This window comes from Chiroxiphia lanceolata, chromosome 12, assembly GCF_009829145.1.
Source record: "Chiroxiphia lanceolata isolate bChiLan1 chromosome 12, bChiLan1.pri, whole genome shotgun sequence".
NCBI classification, from domain to species: Eukaryota; Metazoa; Chordata; class Aves; order Passeriformes; family Pipridae; genus Chiroxiphia; species Chiroxiphia lanceolata.
The window spans coordinates 1,760,810-1,784,113 of record NC_045648.1 but is presented as its reverse complement, the minus strand read 5'-3'; the positions used below and the strand labels follow the sequence as shown (position 1 = coordinate 1,784,113).

The 23,304-nt window shown below is 44.9% G+C and overlaps 1 protein-coding gene across 4 annotated transcripts in view; it reads left to right on the top strand.

Moving 5' to 3' along the window:
- The first annotated feature begins 13,290 nt into the window (after nt 1-13,290).
- SMAD3 (SMAD family member 3) overlaps nt 13,291-23,304 on the top strand; it is a 68,971-nt gene continuing 58,957 nt past the window's right edge. Inside the window, exon 1 of one of the 4 annotated variants that reach the window (XM_032700110.1) lies at nt 13,291-13,545. In XM_032700110.1, coding sequence (XP_032556001.1) covers nt 13,340-13,545 — 206 coding nt within the window. In that variant the 5' untranslated portion in view covers nt 13,291-13,339. Of the gene's footprint in view, nt 13,546-17,767; nt 17,977-20,024; nt 20,123-23,304 lie in introns of those variants that run through there. The other 3 variants (XM_032700109.1, XM_032700112.1, XM_032700111.1) reach the window with 3 other exon arrangements.

Here is a 23,304-nt window from a genome sequence, read left to right as displayed (position 1 = left end):
GCTCTCCCTTGCACTGATGAGCAGGATGGTGTCACAGTTCACTCAGAGGTATGAAGTGGGTTTGAAATGATGGGGATACTGACCCAAAAGGAAACTTTATCAATCACAGATATTCTGCATGAAAATACTTGGGGAATTTCCCAGCCTGGGGAAGAGGGAAATGTCCTCAGAATTGCTGAAGGACTGATAATTTTCGATGCCAAGTCTCAGCTCAAAGAAAGTGTTTATGGCCAAGGTATGAAATGGTTTCTGAGGGAAAGGCTGGCACCACCTTAACTGGAGCAACACTGGCAGGGGCTGCTGAGCCTCTGACAGCAACATGAGCCGTGGCTGCAGAAATGGGAAACAGCCTCTTGTTTGTTCCTCATTCTGAAGCAGGGAGGGCACATGTGCCTCCCATGGCACATCCCCTTCCTCTTGTATCCTCTAATCTGTAATATTTAATATCCTCTTTTAACTGGAAGTTAAGATTTGAGTTTCATAGCTCTGCCTACACGCAAGGAGGATGAGATTGAAGCAGGGTATTGATGCACATTAAGTTCAAAGTCCTGCAAAACAAACACATGTTTAAGTATTCACTGAAATTCCTTCTGTAACAAGAAAAAAGTATAAAGATGATTCAGTGTTTTGATGAGCGAAGGCAGATTTAAGCATACACTTAATTAATTCAAAAAATTTGTGCCCAAGGCCTGCTCCAGGAGTGTTACAAGATGTTCCTTTTTACAGATCTCATAGAGAATTCTCTTTCCAAAGTCTAATGTAATTCTATCTTAATTCATTACAGGCTAGACTTTGCCACTTCCATTAATGCAAAACCATCCCTTCATGTTGAGCTGAAAATAGCTAAAAGCAGAATCTAATTTAACTCTTGAAATAAGCGCCTGTTTGGAAGGATCTGTTGCCAGAGAGTGTAGGTGCTGCAGCCCCTGCTCTGTTTGATCTGGTGAACTGCTGCAGAATTCAGGCCTGGGACACTCATGTTCTCTGGAAATCAATTGCACGCTGTCATAACAGTCTATTAACAGCAGTGCATTTCTGCAGAACTTCACCTCTTTGCTGGAAGATAACATTTCTCTTCCCTCCCAAGACAAAATAGCTTCCTTTCTTGCAGAGGTTCATAGAATGGTGCTACTGCTTGACAGGGATGTCAACTTCCCTCCACTATTAAGAGAGGGGAAATGTCTTTGTTACACATTCTGTTCTCCTTTCATCCTCTTCAGAGAGGCCCCCAGCTCAATCTAAACAAAATAAAGCCAGGGTATCAGTTAAAAACAAAACCATTTTGAAACTCTTGATCTCCCTGGCTTCCTGTTAAATATACAATCGGCTGTTTCTCACATCTCGACCACTGCAGATCTGATTTGCTCTGCACTTTATATTGACTTTGGCACCACACAAAATTAACATAGCATTGGCTATAAAATCTCTTAAAGGCAAGGAAATCCAATCCCTCCCCAGCTTTACCTTTGCCTCTCTGTGTCCTCTGCTTTTCAACCCTGCCACCCACCTTTCTGTTTATGTATGAGGATGGTCCCTCTCTTATGTCGGTCTCCTGTTTTCCAGCTCCTATCAGTCCATCTTCCCTTTTCCCCAGTCCAGCGAAATTCCCTTATGCACTATCCCTGGAAATCTCAGTAGCTCTTTTCCTCTGCATTTAACACTGTTCAGTACCTTTTTTTCCCATAAGAAGCTTCTCCTTCCCTGTTCCACCAGCGCTGCAACGGGTCACTCGGTTTGACTTTGGTCTTCTCCCCCACCCCAGTGTCTTTTTACACTCCTGCCCTTGGCTTGCACCATCCTCTGGATGGGAAGAGCATTGGATGGGGAAGAGTATGGATGGGGAGGAGCACTGGGTGGGGGACAGCACTGGTTACCCTCCCCACACCCCATCTCCCACCCTGCATGATCAGACCCTGACTTCCCATCCTTCCCTCCTCCTCACCTCTGCCTCTTCATGTGCTCCTGGGTTAACACCTGGACTTCATGATCTTGGAGGGCTTTTCCTCTGAGGTCTTTATAAATGAAGCAATAAACTCATAGAATAAAGGGCCCAGAATATCCAAACAAATTGCTCCCTAGAACAGTCCCTCAGGTTACCAAGTACCAACCCAAAGCAGAGCAAAGGCTGAACTCTCAGCTTGCATAAACCCACTCCAATCCTGCCTTGCACTGCAGCAGCTTTGGGTTCATCCTGCCTTGCAGAGCTCTCCTAACCCCACCACCAATGGTCCTTTTTGGGATTCTCCTCCCAGCCTTACAGGTTCTGTGATTGTGTGCAGCCCAGCACTCAGCTGCATCTCAGCCCTGCCCTTCTCCCTTTTCAGGATTCCAACTTTTCCAGTCTATTCACAATGCCATTTCTTCTCTCTCCAAGGGCTGTGTGCCTTCCTCCTCACCCCATTGTCATTAGAACAATTCATTGCCTTTTTTCTTTTTCTTTTCCTTTTTTTCTATTTTTTCTTTTTTTTCTTTTTTTTTTTTTTTCTCTGAGGGGGTGAGAATGAGTGGATGGGAATGAGGACAGGTTCACTGCCAACTTTCTGCCCCTCGAGTTAATCTCTTAATTGTCCAGTGTTGATCAATTCTGGTGCGTTAATGACTCAGGCACATTTATTAATTATTTAGGCTGAGAAGGGAGTTCTATCTGATATAGATGAATAGATGGTAAAGTATTTAGGTCTTGCTGTACTTGTGCAAAGCACTGCACATAATCTATGGAGTTATACAAGTAGAAACAGGAAAGCTAATCCTCTATACTGACACTGTTGCCTTGGTCTCTTCCAGGTATAATCACACTGAAGAAAAGTGCAATGTTGTATCTTTAAGGACTAACTGCTCCATTAAGTGTAACATTTTAAGCAAGAGAAATGTTCTCACACGATGGAAAGACACATAATGTCACTCCATGCACGAATCAGAGAAATTGTTCTCTGGCTTTAGTGACAGCAGAGACAAAAGGCTCTGTCTCCTGCACTGTGGCAGCAACATCTGGGTGGCTGCCTTCAAATTCCTCCCCTTGAGGCCTCTCCCCGTCCCAAAATCAGGAGAAGAACATTGTTTTTCCATGCCTCAGGTGGAACCAAGATGGGCCAAAGCAGCCCAAAGCAGGCTGGGGATGTGTGATGGATGGGAGTTTTGCCATGACAGTTTAAAAGTATGGATTGGGTTTGTCACAGGGAGATTTGCTGCCAGAATAATGCATCTCGTGGGGCTTTAGTGCCTGATCAGAGAATTATTTTGCAACTTGCCTGCTTTCCCCTCTTGCCTCGGAGGTCTTTTATAAAATGAAGCCAATAATTCATAGAAAAAAAGGGCCCAGAATATTCAAACAAATTGCTCCCTAGAACAGTCCCTCAGGTTACGAAGTACCAACCCAAAGCAGAGCAAAGGCTGAACTCTCAGCTTACATAAACCCACTTCAATCCTGCCTTGCACTGCAGCAGCTTTGGGTTCATCCTGCCTTGCAGAGCTCTCCTAACCCCACCACCAATGGTCCTTTTTGGGATTCTCCTCCCATTGAACCACAGATGGATAATGAAGAAATGAAGTTGATATCAGATGTTGTTCTTCCCGGCTCACAGCACCCCCAGTGCCTCCTCCCCTTGCCCTCCAGCCTCCCTTTTAATGGACACTGGGAACTGCTGAGAACTGGGCACGACTCTCCAGAGTCAAGAGATCCTCAATAATCTTTGAGGAAAACTTGTAAGTCTCAGAACTGTCAGAAGACATAAAAAAATGAGCTCATTTCAAATGTGCCTCGATCTGCACCTCAGCAAGACTGAAGTTTTTACATAGCAAGCAACTCCAAAACCAGAAATTAAGAGTTCAAGACAACCATCTTTGTACCTTTTCACTGCAAATTTAGTTTCTAGCCTGGCTTTGGGAATAGAGAGGCTCTTTGGGAATGGTCAGTCTGTGAAGCTTTGTGCCCCTGGTTTGGCACTGACACATCTGGGCACAGAGGGATGGGACAGGAGGTGAGTGAACCACTTCTCTGTCACTGAGTCAGCTCCACTAAAGGAAAGGTCAGCCAGGAGGTCACCCCAGAGCTGATATGGGCCCATTAACCTTTATCCAGCAGCACATTCAATATTCTGTGAGTATTTAGCACAGTGAAATTTCTGCCTGAAGTGATTGTAACTAATATTTTCTGTACCCTTTTGTCATGAAAATATTGTTATGTTCAGGTGTTTGCCTCCACGACTAAAGGTCAAGTGTTCTGGGCTTATGCCATAACAATTGATGCAGTATTGCAAGTGATATTGCAATATATCTGTATATTTGAATATGAATGTGTATAAGAAAGCAATAAGGAACCAGTGGGCATTTAATAACTGAGTTAGAGCATTTTGTCTTTTTAAGCCCAAGGATCTTCAAACTCTTTACCAAGCAGAGGAGCTGCCCCATCCCTGGAAGTGTTCAAGGCCAGGTTGGAGCCACCTGGTCTAGTGGAAGGTGTCCCTGGGGTTGGAATGAGATGGATTTTAAGGTTCTTCCAACTCCAGCCATTCTGGGATATGATGACTCTTTACAAACCCTGATTTCTTGCCTCTAGTGGGTTTTGGATCAGCCCTCCCCTCCCCAATAAAGAGCCAGATCTCTTTTCCCCAGCTCCTTTTTGCACTATGGGTGTAAATCACATTTTACTTTCTCTAAGTGGGGAGCTGCAAACAACTCTGGTGCCTTTGGGGTGGGTGTGGAAAAAGAAGTATGGCTGATTCTAAATAAAAGTTACTGTCAGATCAACCTGGATAGCAGAGATAATGAGGGTGATCACATGGGAATAAAGATCCAGGGTTTAGTTTAATCATCGTTCCCTATCAGCTCTGTGTGACTCAGCCAAATAAATGTTAGGTAACTCAAATTATCTCCTCACTTTTCACTCCCCCTTTCCAGTACCCACAACATTTGTTTCAGTGACTTTAAAATAGGTGTAAATCTAACAGAGGGCAAACTTTTCACCAAGAGGGTATCTGAAAATTAAGCTACGAAAGGGATTTCTAAGGGTAAGAAATCGTGGTAAGGTCACAAAAATCACATGTGCCTTTGAAAATTTCTATCAAGGCTGTACCCAGCTGCCTGAATTGGCTTCTTTTAACTTCACAGGGTCTCTCTGAGTGCTGAAGCACGTGATTTTTCAATTCTACTCCCAGCAGCATGGGAGGTGAAAGACCATCAATACTGAAAAAATTACTTTGATACATTACGAAAGGTCTTGTAATGAGTGATGTGGCATTTTCATTTAAAAAAAAAAATCACAAAAGCTCATATCAAAACCAACAAGAAGCCTTATGTAGGCAGCCTTGAGCTTCGGTTTGAAGTCTTGATATGGATCCAAATTATGCTGGTTAGCTTATCCTGAAAGAAAAAATAAACAGTGTGGGATCCCAACCTGTTACAGTAAAGCAGCATTTGAGGTTTCCTTGATTTGTTTGGTATCTCAGTTCGGTGTTAATTTATAATTAATTGCATTTTCTCCCCAGCTCTGGTTTCTTTTGCACCGTCCCTGCCTCTCCTGAGCAGACTGAGAGCTCACACAGGTGATGCTCCTTGAAGCCTGAACTCCCAGAAGCACAGAACTGCCTCAGAACCTCAGAACTTCTTCTCATCCCGTCTCTTGTCTGGATGAAGACAAGGTAGGAAACACGAACCTTTCGAGATATAGCAAAAGTAGAAGAAAGGAAACAGCATCATTATATTAATTTAGTTTCAAACCCATTTAAAAGGGTCTTGACTCAGGAGTTTTCAGTGTCTGAGTTTGTAATTCTGCCTTTTGCCTCCACACCAAGTCCTACACTGTGGGTTTAAACTGAATTGGATTTAAGGTCAGTTTTAATTTAGGGCAGCCTGCCCAGGTTCCTTTCCCCTCTGCTGACAGACTTGGCAATGCTTTAGCAGGGCCTTGAGAGTGTTTCAGCCTCAGCAGCAAAGAGCCCTCACACAAAGCACTTTATTTCTCCCCAGAACAAATAAACAGGGAGTAAACACCCCTGCTCTCTCTCTCACACACACACGGAGCATTTCCTTGTGATTCTCTTCTCCCTTTGTGCCCTTCCTGCAGCCCAGGTAGGACTTGAGCTTTGTGGAAATGGTATGAAAAAGCAAAGCTGCATTTTTGCAACAATAAGCACTCAGAAGATGACTCAAAGGCAAAAATAAACCAGTTTTTTGCATGTGCACATGCACAGCTTCTGGACTCCGTCCAGTTCAGCTGGGTTTGAGTATCCCAGTATGAATGTGACTGTGCTCTGTTCAAAATGTAGTGAAATCCCTGGTAGAAGAGATTGTAGTGGCAGATTGCAGTGGCTTGATTTTCTTCTTTTTTTGATCTTGAAGAATGCACTTTCTTGGGTTACACACTAAACTGTGAGGAGGCAAAACCAACACTTGGGGTTCTATATGGAGCTTGAGAGGTTGCTCCACAAAGTGTGGCCATGCAGAGCTTCTCCCATAAATCCTTGAGTTGTTTTCCTTATCTAAGCAAGCTATGTATAAATATTAACATATTATTCAATATGGGCAAATAACTCCACACCACTCCTTGCTACTGCTGCTGCTGCCTTAAAGGGGATTCTTGGTTCAGATGAGAATGACGGTCCCTTTGTGGGGCCTCAACTGTGTTTCAGGTTAAAAGAATCAAAAAAACACTGAAAAAAACCCCCAAAAACAAACAAAAAAAGGGTAATGGTGCTTCTTAATTAAGTAAACCTCAAAAATGAAGAAGTAAGCAGCCTTTAACTGTTGGTTTTAGTGTAGGGGAGCCACCACCACACAAAAACTAGTGGCTAAACTCTGTAGTAGCTGCAACTAATAAACTCCCACTTGAGCTGGGTGAGGTAGGGCTGAGATCCAGAGGATCTGTTTTCTCTGGGGTGTGCATGGAAGGTTGTCAGGAGCAGCCTCGAGCCCTGCCCAAGTTCAGCACAAATGTTAGACCAAGCAGATGATCTCAGACACAGAGTTTTAGCCTAATCAGGGTCTCCCTGCAGTGTTGAGGGTTCAGTTCCAGCACGTTGGCCAAGGTGGTTTCTCTTTCCCAAGACTGGAGCACGATGGTGGAATTTTCCCCTCCAGTACAGGTGAATTTTTCTCATCAAAATCTTCCTTGGGAATCTCCCTTGTGCACAAGGAAAAGTGTATTCTCTCTGCAGAGGGCTGGATATGCCAGCACTTGTGGACAAGAGGCCATTGCAAGGGGAACATGTGAAAACAGGGACCTATTCATAAAAATAATATATTTATATTTACTTGTTAAAAGCCTTTGCTCAGGACCTTTTTTAAAGTTCAGCTGGATATAAAATGCCCACTTCAAAAGCCAAAATGAAGACTTTAACAGATGTGCCCTGGCAAAGAAAAGGGTGCAGACACAACAAGGAATTCAGAATGGACAGTCAGTCGGGTATGGACGCAGGAATCTCAAATAAAACGCTTGTGGCCGGGAGCTGGAGTTTTTGTGTTACCTGTAATAAGCCTCTGTTTCTGGGGCCTGGCTAATTCCTTAATTTTTTTTTCTGACTGCAGCTTTTTGGTGCCTTTTTGTACTGCAGGAGACAACCAGTGTAACTTCAGCTGGACGTCAGTCACTCTTGCAACCAAGGGAGGGAAATGTCTTACTAGGAGAACCTTCACAAAACCTGAGAGTTTGGATTTTATTTGAACAAAAAGGCACACTTTAAAACCCACAGAATTTCAGGTGGCAAGGCCTGGAACAGGCAAGTGTTTGTGCTCTGAGCAACAGCCTGAGAGCAGCTACTGGTATGCAAAGTCTCAGCAGCGCTGAGCCTTTGCAGGTGCTGCCTCCTCAAAGACCCCCGGGGCTGAAAATCCTCCCCTCCCTCCCCCAGGATATCGGCCTGGCCCGGTGGTGTCTGTCCCAGTGACAGTTTTATCTCCAGCTTAATTGAAAGCACATTAATTTCAGGCTGTTCACAGGTTTGTAAAGATTAGGTCAGGCCTTATCCGAGGAGTTGTGGTTCAGCCGAGGGCTCGGCCTCGGGAGGCTTTTGTGTCCCCACGTGTCCTCTGAGAGCCGAGCAGGGGAAGGTGCTGTGGTGTCCCCAGCAAGATGCTTTGTGGTCTCTCATGAAATTAAGAAGCCAAACCAAGGAACTGCCCTCCAGATTATTGGCTGCCCTCTCCTGTCATTCGCTGGACAGGCGTGAACCACGCCAAGAATTATCACAGAAAGTCTGTTAAGATTTCAAAGACGAGCAGGGAAAACCGGAATTAGGACTGACGTTTCCAAAGCACCCCAAAGGTGTGTGTGCTTGAGGAGGCCTGTGAGGCCCCTGCCCAGCAGGATGTCCTGTGCTGTTGAAGCAGAGCTTCCCCTGCAGCTGTGTGTGTGCCCCGACCCCAGGGGAGCCGCCGGGCCCCCCGAGAGCTCGGGGGACACCACAAACAGGCACCCTCTTGGCTGAGGCTGCCTCACAACACAGGGGAACAACGTGACAGAGAGGGCAAAAATCCGATTTCCCGGGGATCACTCACCTGCCCCGACCACAACACTGCCCTCTCCCGCCCTGTACGGCCACCAAGAGCTGTAAAGTTCATAAAAGAAGTAATGAGGGGAGCAATCATGCAGGCAATATGTTTTCAGTGGACAATTTTGGTTCCTCTTTAGCTCTGTCCTGTGATTCTGGCTCAGCCCAGAATGGCCAGTGAAGGCCGTTTGTAAATGTGACTCAGGAGCAGAGAGGTCCTGGAGTGCAGGAATGGCCTGTCCATGGCTCTCCAGGGAGGTCAACTCCAGTTTAGGAGCACCTGCACAAATAACTGCCAAAAACTGGGAGAGTATATTAGGAGGATCACTGTGGACATGCTGCTGCCTTGTATTTTTTCCTCAGGCAATGGGTGCTGCCACAGTCACAGAAAGGATTCTGGCTTAACTACACGTTTGGTTTGAGGTGGTTGTGTGATTTTTGCACTACTGAGCCTCTTGGAACACAAGCCTGGGCGTATGGAGCATTAGGAATTTTCAACAAGGCAACATTTTAATGTATGTTCATGTTTTCTCATCTGTGGAGAAGAATAATTGCTGTACCCTGCAAGGATTTGGGTATTCCACAGTGCTGACATTAAAGCTGAAGACATTAACTTGCAATGACCTTGCTTTTCTCGTGACTCACACCACAGGTTATTTTCCTGTAGGTCTGTTCTGAGTGATTAGGATAGGTTTGCTTGCATACAAATGCTGTTCTACATATATATATATATATATATATATATATATTTATATATATATTACCTTCACCAAGGAAAGCTCCCACACTGTCCCTTATTTATGCATATTATACATGACATAGGCTCAAATGTCACAGCCTTTATTTATAAGGTAAGGTATAAATATGACCCAATTTAAAACTCTCTCCTCATTTTCACTGCTGCCCATCTCATCCGTCAGCGTGGCTGCTGCTTAGGGAACATGGAGCAAGTGGAGTTGAGAAGATAAATCCCTATTTACTGTGAACTCCACAGGTTGTCCACCTGCTTCTCTTGGTCAGTGCCGTTGTAAAATTCCCTTCCACACACAGGTAATGACCAGGTAGGGACTTATACTTAATATTTGAGTCAGGGAAAGAGAGATGGGGGCAGCACATCAGAAGCTGGTTCTCAACCACTCCCTGATTTTCAAACTAGCCACAATTGCATGTTCAGGCAGCCTGGGAGCTGTTCCAGCAGGCACCAGGCTCCCCTAAGAACTGGGAACAGCTCTGGCCACACTCCCTCCATCCTGCCAGTCCCAGCACGTCCCTGCACCAGGGATGTCGGGGAAGGAGCTTTGTGTCTGCCCAAAAATCCCTCGCTCCCTTCTCGCTGCTTGAAGGATATAAAGGGAACATGGAAGCTGTTCTTCAGTCTCTGAAGCTGTTAAAAACATTTCTAATCAAGGTACAAATGAGCTCCAGTGAACACCTCCTTGTTTCTCATGCTAATTTTATATTGTTGCTGAAGCAGAGCCCAATTTTTTTCTCTTTGTGAAAGTAAAATTGAAATTCCGCTCCTATTCATTAATCCTACTAAGAAACAAGGTATGCAGATGTTATTTTTTAGTAATTTTAAGGTGTAAGTGTATTCGTAAAAAGTTATGAAAAGTAGCTGTAAAAGGGTTTTGGTTTTCTTTTCTTGAAATATATGGTTTTCTCACATTATTGCAGACTATATATATCTTTATTTTTCAGCAAGAGTAAACCTTGATAAGTCCCTGAACCCCTACTGTGCCATAAACAAGCAAAGATAATGACTTTCAAAAAGTAAGGAACAAATTGTATCACAAATAACGACAGAGAAGAAGCATAAACTTCTCCTGCCTGGTAGTGGCTTCCAAGGCGTCAGACATTTTGTAAACCAGCAAATGGATCCAGACCACGCAGAACTGGGACGGTCCTGCTTTTCCTGTCTGTTAATTTTTCCACTGTGAGAGTGTCCAAAACTCTCTGAAATAAAGGATTACTGTCTAGGGGTTCAGAAAGTCATATTTTCACAGAAAAGGGTTCATTCTTACAGGTAACCCAGCAGGCACATGAGCTGCTCCATGCAATGTCACGGCCTTAAGCCTAACAATTTATCCTACGTCCCAACCCCAGATGTTTGTTTTCAGGAGTGTTTTTGGTGCTGCTGTGGCTCAGAGTTTACATCAGTGGTTTAGCTGCCTCGTTTATGAGATTGTAAGCAAGTGAGACCCAGTTTGGTTTAGTGTTTAGCAAATCATATTCACCATTTTGCCACTAAATCACTGTACAAACCACTCAGCTCTTCCCCTTATTCAAATTTACCCAGTCAATCAATCACTTCTGATATGACTGTGAGGAGTGAAGATCTGCCCATGAATACGTACAGAACATTCTGGAAGCCCTGCTGAACCGAGGTCACAGCATGCACTCTGAGTGGAGCCATGAGATTTGAGTATTATGGAAAACTTTCTGGATGAAAAAAAGCATGGAATGGTCCCTGTGATTTCTCATCCAGAAAAGATGGTTCTAGAAAAAAATGTTCGTCTCCAACAGAGATCTTCTCTGAGGTAGAATGGACCTACCAGGTCTGAGGCAGGTCCTTCAGGCCTGGCCTTCTTCTGGGCTTCTTTTAGTTGCAAAATGTGCTGGGCCGAGAATTAAGAAAATAGAAAAAGGTTCTTTTACTTCACCACATTTAAAAATGTAATAAGTACGTAATTCTACATAAAAAAAATGTATTTAACTTCCCTGTCTGTGTTTCACATCTTCAAGATATTCTCCAAAGCTGTGAAAAACAATTTTTAAATAAGAGTTCAGATTCTTAAATGATCAAAACTATCAGAAACTTGGCCTTTTCAGAAAACCTCAAAATATGCAGCAGCAAGTCAACAGCACTAGAAAGTCAGTAGTTCAAGGCACCCTGCTTTTAGTGTAAATTGTGTCAACATTTTTTTGCATTGTTGTAGAGGTATTGAAGAACTATTTCCTCAATGTTGGGATCATCTACAGGGGTTCCACATCTTTGTACTTCAGGCATCTCAACCGAGGCAGCCAAAAACTTGGTCAGGGCAACGGTCCAAAATTTCAGCGGTGAGCCTCCAAAATTCAAGACACTCAGGGAATGCATGTTGGGGAATAACATGAGAAAGCTGGAGAGAAAAAAAAAATAAAGAGAAGGGCGTATTTCAGTTGCATCCAATTTATTGATATTTCAAAAATTGGTACTGTCAATTTGGAATAAAACAGGCTGTTTGTTTGAAATCCCTGTGAGAGCCAAGCCAGTTGCATCAGAGCCTCAGACACTGATCCAATAGGTTCCTAACTTGCCACAAGGCAATCTGCATGGCTGGCTGCTCCCAATCCACAGGCACGGAAAGCCTTTGGATCCCAGCTTTTGAGGAGTCTCCCCGCTGGGTTGCACTGGAACCCGGAATACGGGAACGTGGGTTGGTAGGAACCTGTGTGTCTGGGAGCTGCCGAGCAGCCCTGGAGGCCTCTCAAATTCGTGCTCACCATCATCCCTTCTGATAGGATGGAGAAAATTGGGAAGCATACCTCAGCTTGGAAGCTCAGAATTCGGGAGCCAGATCCCACAAAACTTTCACGCCGTTGTTCCTGGGCAGCAGTTGCAAGGAGCTGAGAAGCAGCTGGAGTTGAGAAATGGGAACCAGCCTTACCAGAGGCACCTGGGCACTCTGCAGGTGGCCCTCAGCCTCCTTGCTGCTTGCTCAGCACCGTTTTGAGGTGGTTTATCAGAGAACTGGTGCCCTGAGGAGCTAAGGTTCGTATTTGTGTGTTTTTTAAGACCTAGGCTCCTTTTTAGCGTGGAAGGGGTGATACTTGAGACTGAGGAGTGTGACGGCCCAGTCTGCCCAGAGCCGGAAAGTTAGAAACTGGAAATGTACCTGGATGCCACCCTGAGTCAGCCCAAACCAGAAGCATCTCTACCAAACACCTAGATCTGAACAAACTGCCATGCTCTGACAAAAATATTCCGTCTGAGAATTTCTGACCGGCTCTGGTGGTAAACATCTCCAGGGTGTCATTTGTGCCTGATACAGGGCAGAAATTATTCGGGTACCTGGTGCCCGGCGTGGAAAGATGAGGGAATGGAATAGTAAATTAAAGGGGCTGAAACAAAAAGCTGCCGATTGTCTGAGCGCCACCGGGCAGGCTGCGTGCAGGTATCTGTGTGGGAACACACATTTCCACGGAGGAAACAGCCGTGGCGGGGGCTGCACCCCCCCCACCCGCCTAGGCAGTGACCGTCCACCGGCGGGACTTTACGTTTATTTTTGGCGCTTCCCCCTCGGTGGGATTTTTCCGGGCAGCTGCTCCTCGTCCCGCTCCGGGGCTTTCCCGGCCGCGCTGACCCTTCCCTGCGAGCCCCCGAGCCCGAGGAGCGCGAACCCCCCTCAGGGGAGCGGGGCCCCCGCGGGGATGGAGCGCGGCGGAGTTCCCGGCGGGCCGGCCGCCTCCGCGCCCTCCCTCCCTCCTCCCTCCTCCTCCCATCCCTCCCTCTCTCCCTCCCTCTCTGCCTCCCTCGGCGGCGCGTTTGGGAGGGAAGGAGGGGGTGGAAGCCGGGCCGGGGCGGCCAGCAGGCAATTTGCATGAGAGACAGACTGGGAATGAGCTGGAGTGGGCGCCTCTCCGCGCACACAGAGCGGGGCAGGAGGGGGAGGAGGAGGGAGCAGCCGCCGCCGCCGCCGCCGGGGAGAGGCGGCGAACTCCGGGCAAAGTTTGGAGCCGCGGGCCCGCGGCGCTGAGGGGGCGGCGGGGCGGGCGAGCTCCGCGCCGGGCCGGGCCGGGCCAGCGCCGCCCGGGGCCGGGCTTTGCGCGGGAGGGAGCCGAGCGCGGGGCCGGCGGGCGCTGCCGGCGGCGCCAGCATGTCCTCCATCCTGCCCTTCACCCCTCCCATCGTCAAGCGGCTCCTGGGCTGGAAGAAAGGCGAGCAGAACGGGCAGGAGGAGAAATGGTGCGAGAAGGCGGTGAAGAGCCTGGTGAAGAAGCTGAAGAAGACGGGGCAGCTGGACGAGCTGGAGAAGGCGATCACCACGCAGAACATCAACACCAAGTGCATCACCATCCCCAGGTACCGAGCAGGGCGGCCCCGCCCGGGGGTCCCCGCGGGTCCCGGCGCAGCCCCGGGGGACCCTCGTGCTGCGGCACAGCCCGGGCAGGGTCGTGTCGCTCCCCAGCCCCGCTGCGCTCCGTGCCGCGTTAGCCCTCCCCTGAGCGCTCCATACACAGCTAACACCCCCCCAGAAAATTAACCAACGGGCTGCAGAATTGAATTACTGTCTAGTAACGAGAGAAGGGAACGTAGGGGAGAAAATATGTCTCCAGCCGAGATGAAAAAAAAAAGTTGGGAGCGCAGTGTGTGATACGCTCACCGCGGGCACTCTCATTGTCAAAACTTTCAGCGCGTTCTCAAGTGCTGTTGCATTACGAATTTTTCTTCTTCTTTTTTTTTTTTTCTTCTGATTGCTGTATCAGGAAAGCGGTTTTGTTTGGGTTGCGTGGCTTCTTGCGTGTTACCGAGCCAGATCCTCCTCCGAAGAGGTGACTTAGAGCCCTGCTCTGCTTATGTTTTCAAATTACTTTTTAACTCGGGAATGCAAGTGGCAGAGCTGAAGGGGATTGTTTGGAGAGCAAAAAACAAACAAACAAACCAAAACAAAACCAGAAAAATACTCCACCACGTGAGGGCGAATATAACTGATTTCCCTCCCCACTTTTTGAATTAACATAGGTTTTATTTTTAGCCTCCATTCTGAGCTCAACCCATAAATCACAAAGGACGTGTGTATAACTATCCCATCTAAGAATAATTTTCCAAGTAACTTTCAAATGGCTGCCCACAAGTGGTGTTTTATTGCTGCAGATTGTTGATTTCTGTGAGCTCAGCCAGATGACTGCTGGGTCTGTTCCTGATTGTTGTTGGAGAGTACTTTTTTTTTCTTTTTTTTTTTTAAACAAAGGCCAAAGTTCATCCCAAATATTTGAATGCTGCATAATTGTGTGCTTCTGCGTGAGAAGATATCTGTGTGTGTGTGTATTCATGCTTCTCTCTGGCGCAAACAAATGTATGCTTTCTTGGTTGTCAGAATGATTTAATATGCAGGAGCTGATACAAAGCAGCATCTGTTGCATGAAAAAGTGAAGCAGGCAGCTTAGAAATGTGGATGTTTGGAACTCCTCACATTTTCTTCCAACAACTGTAGTGGTTTTTTTTTTAAAGGAAAAATAAAAAGTCTCCTTATCTTTTTGATGGTGAATGACTGTGGCTAAGATTTTGGCCAGTAATGCAAATCCAGCTCTCAGCCTTTGTTAGAGTTGCTCAGGCTTCGCCTACTTGAAGCAGAAATCAAAACCTGTGGAGCCCCCGCACAACACAAATGCCTTAAAACCTATATTTTAAAATTCTTGGTAAGCTGAGTGCTTTCCACATAGATAATTCCTTGTTTAAACCACTTCCCTGAAACGCTTACCGTTTCAAAAGGAGAAAATTTCTTGAGCAGCCCTGCTGCTGTGACCTGGGTATTGTGTGTGGCTGCTGCTGACCCGTTAGGGAGCAGGGCACGAAGCCTCTCTGAGCTTCTGTTACTGGGAACAAGGTGCTTTAGGTAAGGGAGGACATTTTATGATTTAAAGGAAGCAAAGAGTTGTGTTAAATACGATGCTTTAATTAAAAAAAAATAAATTTAAAGGTTGAAAATAACTAACAACACAAATAGCTATCACAAGTCATCATGAATATTCTCACCTGCAGAGGTTGTCCTGGTTGCTCTTGCTGAATGTCTCTCTCTCCCGGACCTTGTTCTGTTGATGAAAATCGGTGCAGAAATTAAAACGTTTCATGTTCATTTACGACACAGAGCCCTGGATCCTGCAGATCTTAAACCTTGGTATGGGGAAACATCAGCATGTTTTGGTGGGAGCTCCTTATGCCTCGGCACAAGTTTTTAAGCACAACTTCACATGTGCTTTTATTATTGTTTAGTCTGTATGTCACAGAGATCCAAATGAGCCTGGTGAGGTTAGTCTGTGCTGAGGTGTTCATATCTATATATCAGGGATTGGGGAATGGTGTGGGAATGTGGAACAGGCTGTCTGGAAGTCAGTGGCAGAGCTGGAGCTCTGGCCAGGCCTTGTGACTTTAAGAGCTGTGCCTTCTCCTCTGGACTGCACTGCTTGTCCTAATGTATCTGTGAATCTGATTACTGTGTCATTTGAAATTAGTGTTTGCAAGACAATTTTAGTGTGCTTTTAGTTTGCTGTTTGTTTGCCTATTTTATTTAATAATTCTACATGGCATTTTACTATTTACTCAAATAAGTACTCGGAGGGGGGGAAAAAAGGGGAAAACCCATCATTAAGGATTAGCTCATGTTGTGCATTGTCTGTAATGCATCAGTAGACTGAATTACAGTGGAGCCATGCCAGTGATGACTCTGGCCCAGCAGGAGCAGGGTAAGTCCAAAATTAGCTATTGTGTCCATGAGACAAGCAAGTTTCAGATGTAAAAGTGCTTGAGCTTTGCAGAAACGCTGCTCCTGGGAATAAGAGCTACCCAGAAAATACCTGTGGTGATCAGGTGGGGTTGTTCCAAGAAAGAACAAGACAAAAAGAAAAATTTTTGTTGTCGGGCTAAGGAATTAGAATATTAAATTTATTCTCACTGTCATTTTTATCTACTGGACACCACAGGCCCCAGGTTTTCTGTTGGAAGAACCTGTGGCAAACTGCAAAAGGCTGGAGAGGCCTTCAAGGATTTCAGTGTGACACTCTCCTGGCAGGAGTTTTCCTTTTTGTTTTTACTGCTGGAGGAGGAAGTAATTTCCACCTGAAAAACTTGCTGGTCTCAGACCATCTGATGGGTGTTTTTGTGCTGCTGGTGTTGGTGCTGGTCAGGATGGCTCCTGCAGAGGACCTTCCTTCCATCCTCAGCTGGGACACAACTGCCAAAGGGTCCTTCAGACCTCTGTGCTCTGAGCTGGTGGGCTTTGGTGTCAACCTAGTGAGTCTGCCTGGCAATAAGATATTTCTTCATACTTCATTGGATGATAAAGTTGAAAACACTCATTCTTTTGCCCATTAAAATCCATCTTTTGTAGCAGTTGCATTGACCTTGAAAGCCCAGCTCTTAGGATGGGCATTTTTATCACGTTTCCTGTGCCCTGGCAGCATTTTGCCCTAGAAATGAAGTGTGCAAGTCTGAATTATGGTGAGCAGAAACCAAAACGTGATGGGCACTCGATAATTTCTAAAAGCTGTGCAGTGTCTATAGTCTTGCTGATATGGGATGAGACAGTAAATGCTTTGTTTTGAGAACTTTAATGGTGTGCTACACATATAAGGACATAAATCTCACGATATTTTGTAATATATTTTCATATGCATATTTTTCTTTTCAACTTATTACTGTCTTTATTTGTTTTGGTATCACCAGTGGTTTTAGGGGAGCCAGGATTCTTGTATGTAAGGAACACCTTCTTTTAAGTGGTGGGGTTTTTTTTAATTTAGAAAATAGTCTGCAGGAGAGGTGGGTGTTATTTCTTGTGGAACTCATCTGATAAGGAGAGAATGTACCAATTGAAATGGAAACAGGGCACATTTACTTCTTAAAAGTGGCTGAACAGGGTAAGTGTTCCTTAAATAATTTACATTTTGGTGGGGAAAACCAGGGATAATACACAAGGAACATAATACATAAGGATCCTAATACACAAGGATAATATATAAAGATTTTAAGAATATCTTGGCTGTGAGCACAGCTTCTGTTGTGTTGGTAGTTGACCACACAATATATGCAGGAATTGCTCATGTTCTTTGTTTTGCATTGATAGCAGGAAATACGAGAATTCTAAGTATATTAAGTGTCAGTGGGTGTCTGCAAGACCCTCAAGTATGTTGTGATTTCACACCATGGTGTGATTTTTTTGGTGTTATTGGATTTGATGATCCTTGTCGGTCCCTTCCAGCTTGGAATATCCTGTGTTTCTGTGCTCTTCTTTTGAGACTGGTGCCCATCTGGTTTCATTAATAAGCAAAGGGCCAGCCACAGTTCTGTGTGTCCCTGTGCAAATATATATGTATATATATATTTAATGTTCATTTAAAACCACCTTATTTTCAATTAGACCTGTCCCGGTATGGGAGGAGCTTTAATATTGTGTGGACTTGTTTAGTAGTGTCTGCACCAGTGTGACAGTGGAGCACTGGGGATGGTCACAGTGCAGCCCCTGTGTACACACACTCTGGCTATCATTGTACTGGTTTGCTCCCTATTTTACTGGTAATTTGACTGCTGCAAACCCGTGTCCACTGACCTCTGTACTGCCCGAGCTTTATGGGCAGGTTTTACAGCCCTGGCCTAACCTTTGTGCTGCCTCAGTCCCCACAGGAGCTGCTTTAGCTGTGGCAGGGATAGCTCAGGGTGCCCCGCTCCACAGACCCGTTTGTAACCAGCTTTTGTGGCCTTAGCTGGACTTGGCAGGTCAGGGCTGAAGGTGAAAACACGGTAAGTGCCCAAAGGCCTTGGCTCAGGTGACTTTTTGGCTGCTCTTGTCCACCTCAGTGCCCAAAGGCCTCGGCTCAGGTGACTTTTTGGCAGCTCTTGTCCACCTCGTCCTCCCTGCCATGGAACCCCCCTCTCTGGGCGCAGGTTTCTGCTCCTCACTGCCCTTCCAACTCCTTCTCCCCACCCCTGTGTTGGAAATGATGGAACTTCCCTAAGAATTTTTCTAATTACGAGCACCAGAGTCAGTGCCTCAGATGCTGGCCCGGATGAAGGGTGTGGGGTTCCCTCGTAGGCCGCACGACGCCATTTCCGAAACCAAAGCGCTGCTGTGAAGCTCAAGCAATAAATGTTGGTATAATCAGTCAGGGAGCAACTAACTGCACATTCAGTTATTTCAGCAGAGATGGAGGAACTGGGAGAGGAGAGAAGTGAGGGAGAAATCACAGTTCCTTCCCTCAAAGTAGTTCCTGCTGGAACAGCATGTCAGACCCAGCCCTTTATTGAGGCATCTCCTCAAATTTGTAATTTCTCTGTCAGCAGAGAAATACAGTTCAAAATTCAGTACAACTCAAACCCACTTGTATTGGTTTTGAATACAATTTTTTTGGAGTATATTGTTTTTTGAATATATCTTTTGATAAGTATATATTTATCTTTTTACCTGAGATGTGCAGGCCAGCTCACATTTTGCATTAAAACCAGTGGTAGAACTCCTCTCTTGACATGAAAAACAGCACAGCAGTGTTTATACAGAACAATGTGGGCTAAGGGGAAAAGATGTATTTTGCATTTATTGAGATGCTTTCAAATATTCATATCTCTGCCTTTTTTTCTTCTCCCCTTTCTCAAGAGACTAAAATAGTCAAAATAGCTTCTGAAAGGGCTTGTGATATTCTCATTATATTGTATAGTAAGTGCTGAATCTGTGTGAAATATTTAAAATGGTTGCTTAACTCTTATAGTATTAGGAAAAGACCCTGAATATTGCAGTCATTTAAATATAATGAGAAATAAATGCAAAAAATTGATGAAATAAAGAAATACACACTGCACTGGATTATCACATCAGGGATCCAATTAAAACGAGTTCTTCTAATAAATATTGGTTTAATAATGCAAACTTGTGATTGCTATATTATTACAACAAAAATAAAATTAACAAGATTTAATGGACTGAGCAGCCATTAATTTTCACTTGTTAATTTATTAGGAGCTTCTAATGCTGTTAGATGCACGGTAATGCCATTATCCTGCATGAACTACTTGATGAAATAAATAGGGCCAAGCAGTGCTTGAGTTAAATTGAAATCAGATTTTATTCCCAAATTATCTTTTTCTGTTGTTTGGGGCTTTGTTTTTTATTATTACTATTTTTTAGCTTTCCTCTATTGAGTGCAATTAAGTTTTCAGGGATGGGATGCAGCACTCTCTTCCAGTAAGGCTTATGAATAGTCCTAATTAACTTTTGTCCTTGCCTGCCTTGATGTGTTGGGTAAAAAGCCTTTTCCAGTCCCGAGCTGCTTGATTGGCAGTGGAGGGAGAGATGGGAGAGAGGAGAATAAAGCCAGGGCAGAGATTCTTACCCAGGCACTGCAGTTCCAGCACGTGGACTCCACCAAGTTCAGCAAATGTTTGCTAATTCCATTTGGACCAAAGACGAGGAAATTGGTAATAATTGGGCTCCTGTCAGTGACAGTGCAACCCAGGAGACAATAATGTGTGGATTGTTGCAGTTAATACTGGTTTTAAAGGCGGTTTTAAGCCTTTTAGGCCTGATCCTCCTTTGTTCACACATCTCTCTTTGCCATGGTTTGGGTGAGCAGGGAAGTTTGATTGCTCCTGGTATTGTGGCTCTGCACAAACAGAACACAAAGCCACAGCTCTTTCTGTGTTCCTTCAGAAGCAGAGGTCACAAATGTGAGCAGAAATAAACTACTCTGTGTATGGTTATTAAAAAAAACCCAACAAACAAAAGCAAGGGTAACCCTTACCTTCAGAAGAGCCCAGACAGGTAAGAAATAATAAAATAATAACACCCTGCTTTGTAAGGGATCACCCAGGAGTCATCTGAGCTCCAGTGGGAAAACTTCACTGTCAGATAAGGAGCCTGTTAAACCTAATCCAGATTCGTTCATGCAGCAGCAAGGTGGGTTTCTCTGTCCTACGTGACTGTGTGTGGTGCAGGGAGATTTTTGATGTATTAGGAGGAGTTGTTGGTGAACCTCATGTAAGAACATGCTTAAAAATGCAGGAAGACCTACCTGTTAGAAAAATAACCCGTGTAAGTCTAGGAAAGGTGAATAGGTGATCTTGATAAATTTTAAGTGTCACAAGAAACACCTTTCCAGCTCGCTTGCTGCTCAGCACTGAGGTCAGGAGGGCAAAGAAGCTGCAGGTTTCAGGTGGTGCAGCTGTGTTGGGTGTGCCCACCTTGTCCTGGAGCACCTGCACCCTCAGCACAGGTGGGCTCTGAGCCATGGATGGGAGCAGCTGCTTCTCCATCTCCAGAGGAATATGCACCAGCTTAGGAAAAGTGAGGGTGTGAATCCTGGAGGGATTTCAGGGGATGAGGTGTCAGGAGATGAGGTGTGAAGAGATTAATCCCTCTCCCTGGGACTCTTGCTTTCCTCCAGGCTGCAGGATCCTCAGGAAGGAGTCTCAGAGTCAAGGCAGTGGGTTAAACCATCCTTAGCAAACTTTGCAATTTGTGGTTGAAAATTTCAGCAAACTTTTCCTTACAAATTGTGTCATAGGAAAGGCCAGAGTTTATCTCTGAGTTGGTGACGTTCATTAACCGTAACACAACCTCTTCTGAAAAGGAAGTCAGAACAGAACTTTCCTCCTTTGTGGTGAAGCTGCAGCCAACACTGGTTGAGTGATGGATGCTGGTACTGACTCTCCTTTTTCACAAAAACAGAGGAGAAACTTCGTCCTTCCTGCTCTTGTTGCTTGAATATGAAAAGAGAAATTCACTTACAAATGTAGAACAGTTAAAGTTCACAAAAATATTGAGCTTAGAGGAAGAGGTGTGGCACTGAGAATGCCTCTGTTTCTGTGTTGAATGTGAAGCTGTTGTTGCTTTATCTATTTAACAGCTAAAAAATCCCCTTTCCCCCAATTTTCCTTTCCCTCCATAACTGGATTTTCAGTGTTGCTGTGTGGGAAGACAAAGACCCAACTACAAGCACCTTTGGTTTTGTTATTCTCAGAAAGACCAGATGTGGTTATTTGCATAGGGATACAAAGTCTGTGGTTTCCATAAATATGGAACTTCACAGCAAGGTCCTTTTTATTGTTTGTTGGACAAATTGTTGTTCCCCTTGACTCAGATGCGGGGATGGTTTGTAGCACACATGTAACAGTATCTGAAAAATTATATCAGTGTTTAAAAAGCACTCTTTGTCTAAAAGAAAGGCTAATAAGCAGCTGGAGTCTGGAATCTTTTCCCACTCTTTTTGCATATGCATGGTTAGGTGGATTTCAGTAGATTTACCCCTGATTTCCATGCAAGTGAAAGCAGAGTCAGGCCAGCACAGGAAGGCAATGAACTGAAAAATGAGGGGAGAGGTGTTTGTAGGTCGAATATTATCCACTTCTCTGTTTTCAAGTCAGGGCTTTTGGGGTTTCTGTGGGTTGTTCTCTGCGGGATTTGAAGCCTTCCCAGCAGAGCCTGTGAGACCTGGGGGCTCCAGTCCCACCAAGACTGGGACTCATCAGCCCCTGGGCTGGAAATGTGGCAGGAAGCCAGGCAGGATTGAGTTGGAAGTTTGATGAAAACAATACTTCTCTGGAAAACATTTTCATTTTCAGAGGAGCTCTTGCTCCTGTTTCACCGAGGGTTTTCTGATGGGCACCGATGGGGCTTGGCAGAGACCCTCCACATTTGGAGCTGGCAGTGGCCCCTGGTGCTGTACAGAAGGTGATATTTGGCTTTTCTCACTGTATTGGTTTTGTTCGTATTTTATTCTTATTTTTATTTTTATTCTTATTTTGTTTTAAGCATTTTAATCAGTGGTGAAGCCCCTATTATAAAGTGCTTTTCCCTGAGCCCCATTCCCAGCTGCACAAGCACAGGAAGGAGGAAGGTTTCCTGCATAAAGCCCACCCCAAATTACAGGCCTAGAACTCAGAAGAGCACAAGGTCTGCTAATAGCAGCTGTCCTTGCCTTTCCAACAGCAGGAAAGATCTAGAATAGCTATTGATGTTGGCTTGGAACCTTCAAGCCAAACTCCAGTGGGCTCTGGAGACCCCCTGCAGGAGTTTCATGGGCTTAGAATGGTGAAAATCAAATATAATTTGCTTAATCTTCCTCCATATCTGCTTCTTGGGCCTAAATTTACCTGATTTACTCAGTGTAAGCTTCACCGTAAGTCAAAAGTGCCCTGTTGCCCTGTTTAATGTTAATGTTTCCTATGTGTTCTGTTAAAAATTTCCTTTTTTTAAAATTTTTTTTAGTGACCAGTTCTTGCAGAGGACGACTTAGAATGGTAGAAAGCTCAAACCAGATTTTAAAACCACTGTGGCTGGAGCAAGCTTTACAGAACAGCTAAATGCCAAATTTTAAAAAGCAGATAATCACTGTCTGCTTATCAAAGCTATAATACAACTTTATAGCTGATTTCTGTCGCCAGCAAGAGTCTCCTGGCAGTCTGCAAACCGTGTTGAGCTTTGCTCTGAATTGGATGCCATAAATAACTTGTGTGTAGGTAGACAGCTGATCACTGAAGCTTTTTCCCCAGGCCTGGCTTTGCTTGTTTGGTAGAACTATAGGCTGAAAGTTCACGTATAGAGTTGCAGCTGCCTGTTTGTTTTCCCCCAGTCATAACTGAATAAAGATCTGTTTTCGGTTGTGGATTGCTGCATAATGGATGTACATTGTGGTTTAGGGAAGACTGGAAACATCAGGTTTTGTTCCACAACGCTGTGTAGCATTGAGCAAAATATTGTATTACTGCTTGTACCTTGCTCTTAACTCCCTACCAAATGCAACTTGCCTGTCAGAGAATTTAATTACACTTGTGAAAGCCTCTTAAAATCTTGATATTTTTAAGAACCTGGTGCATTACCTTGCTGCTTTCAAAAGCTCTCTGTTGCTGTTCAGCCTCCCTTCCGTCCTAAGAAAGCAGTTTTAATTCTTGCCGGAGACTTTCTTTGAAAATATGCGGGTGCTACGTCAGGGGGGGAATATTTGAATTCCACAGATGTTTGGTGGTAAACCTTCCCCGGGTTTGCATATTTTTTATCTATTCATCTCTGTGCTGGTGCCTCCCGTACACACGGAATATTTTGACTGGTTGATGCACATCACACCCCGGAGTTCTGCTGCC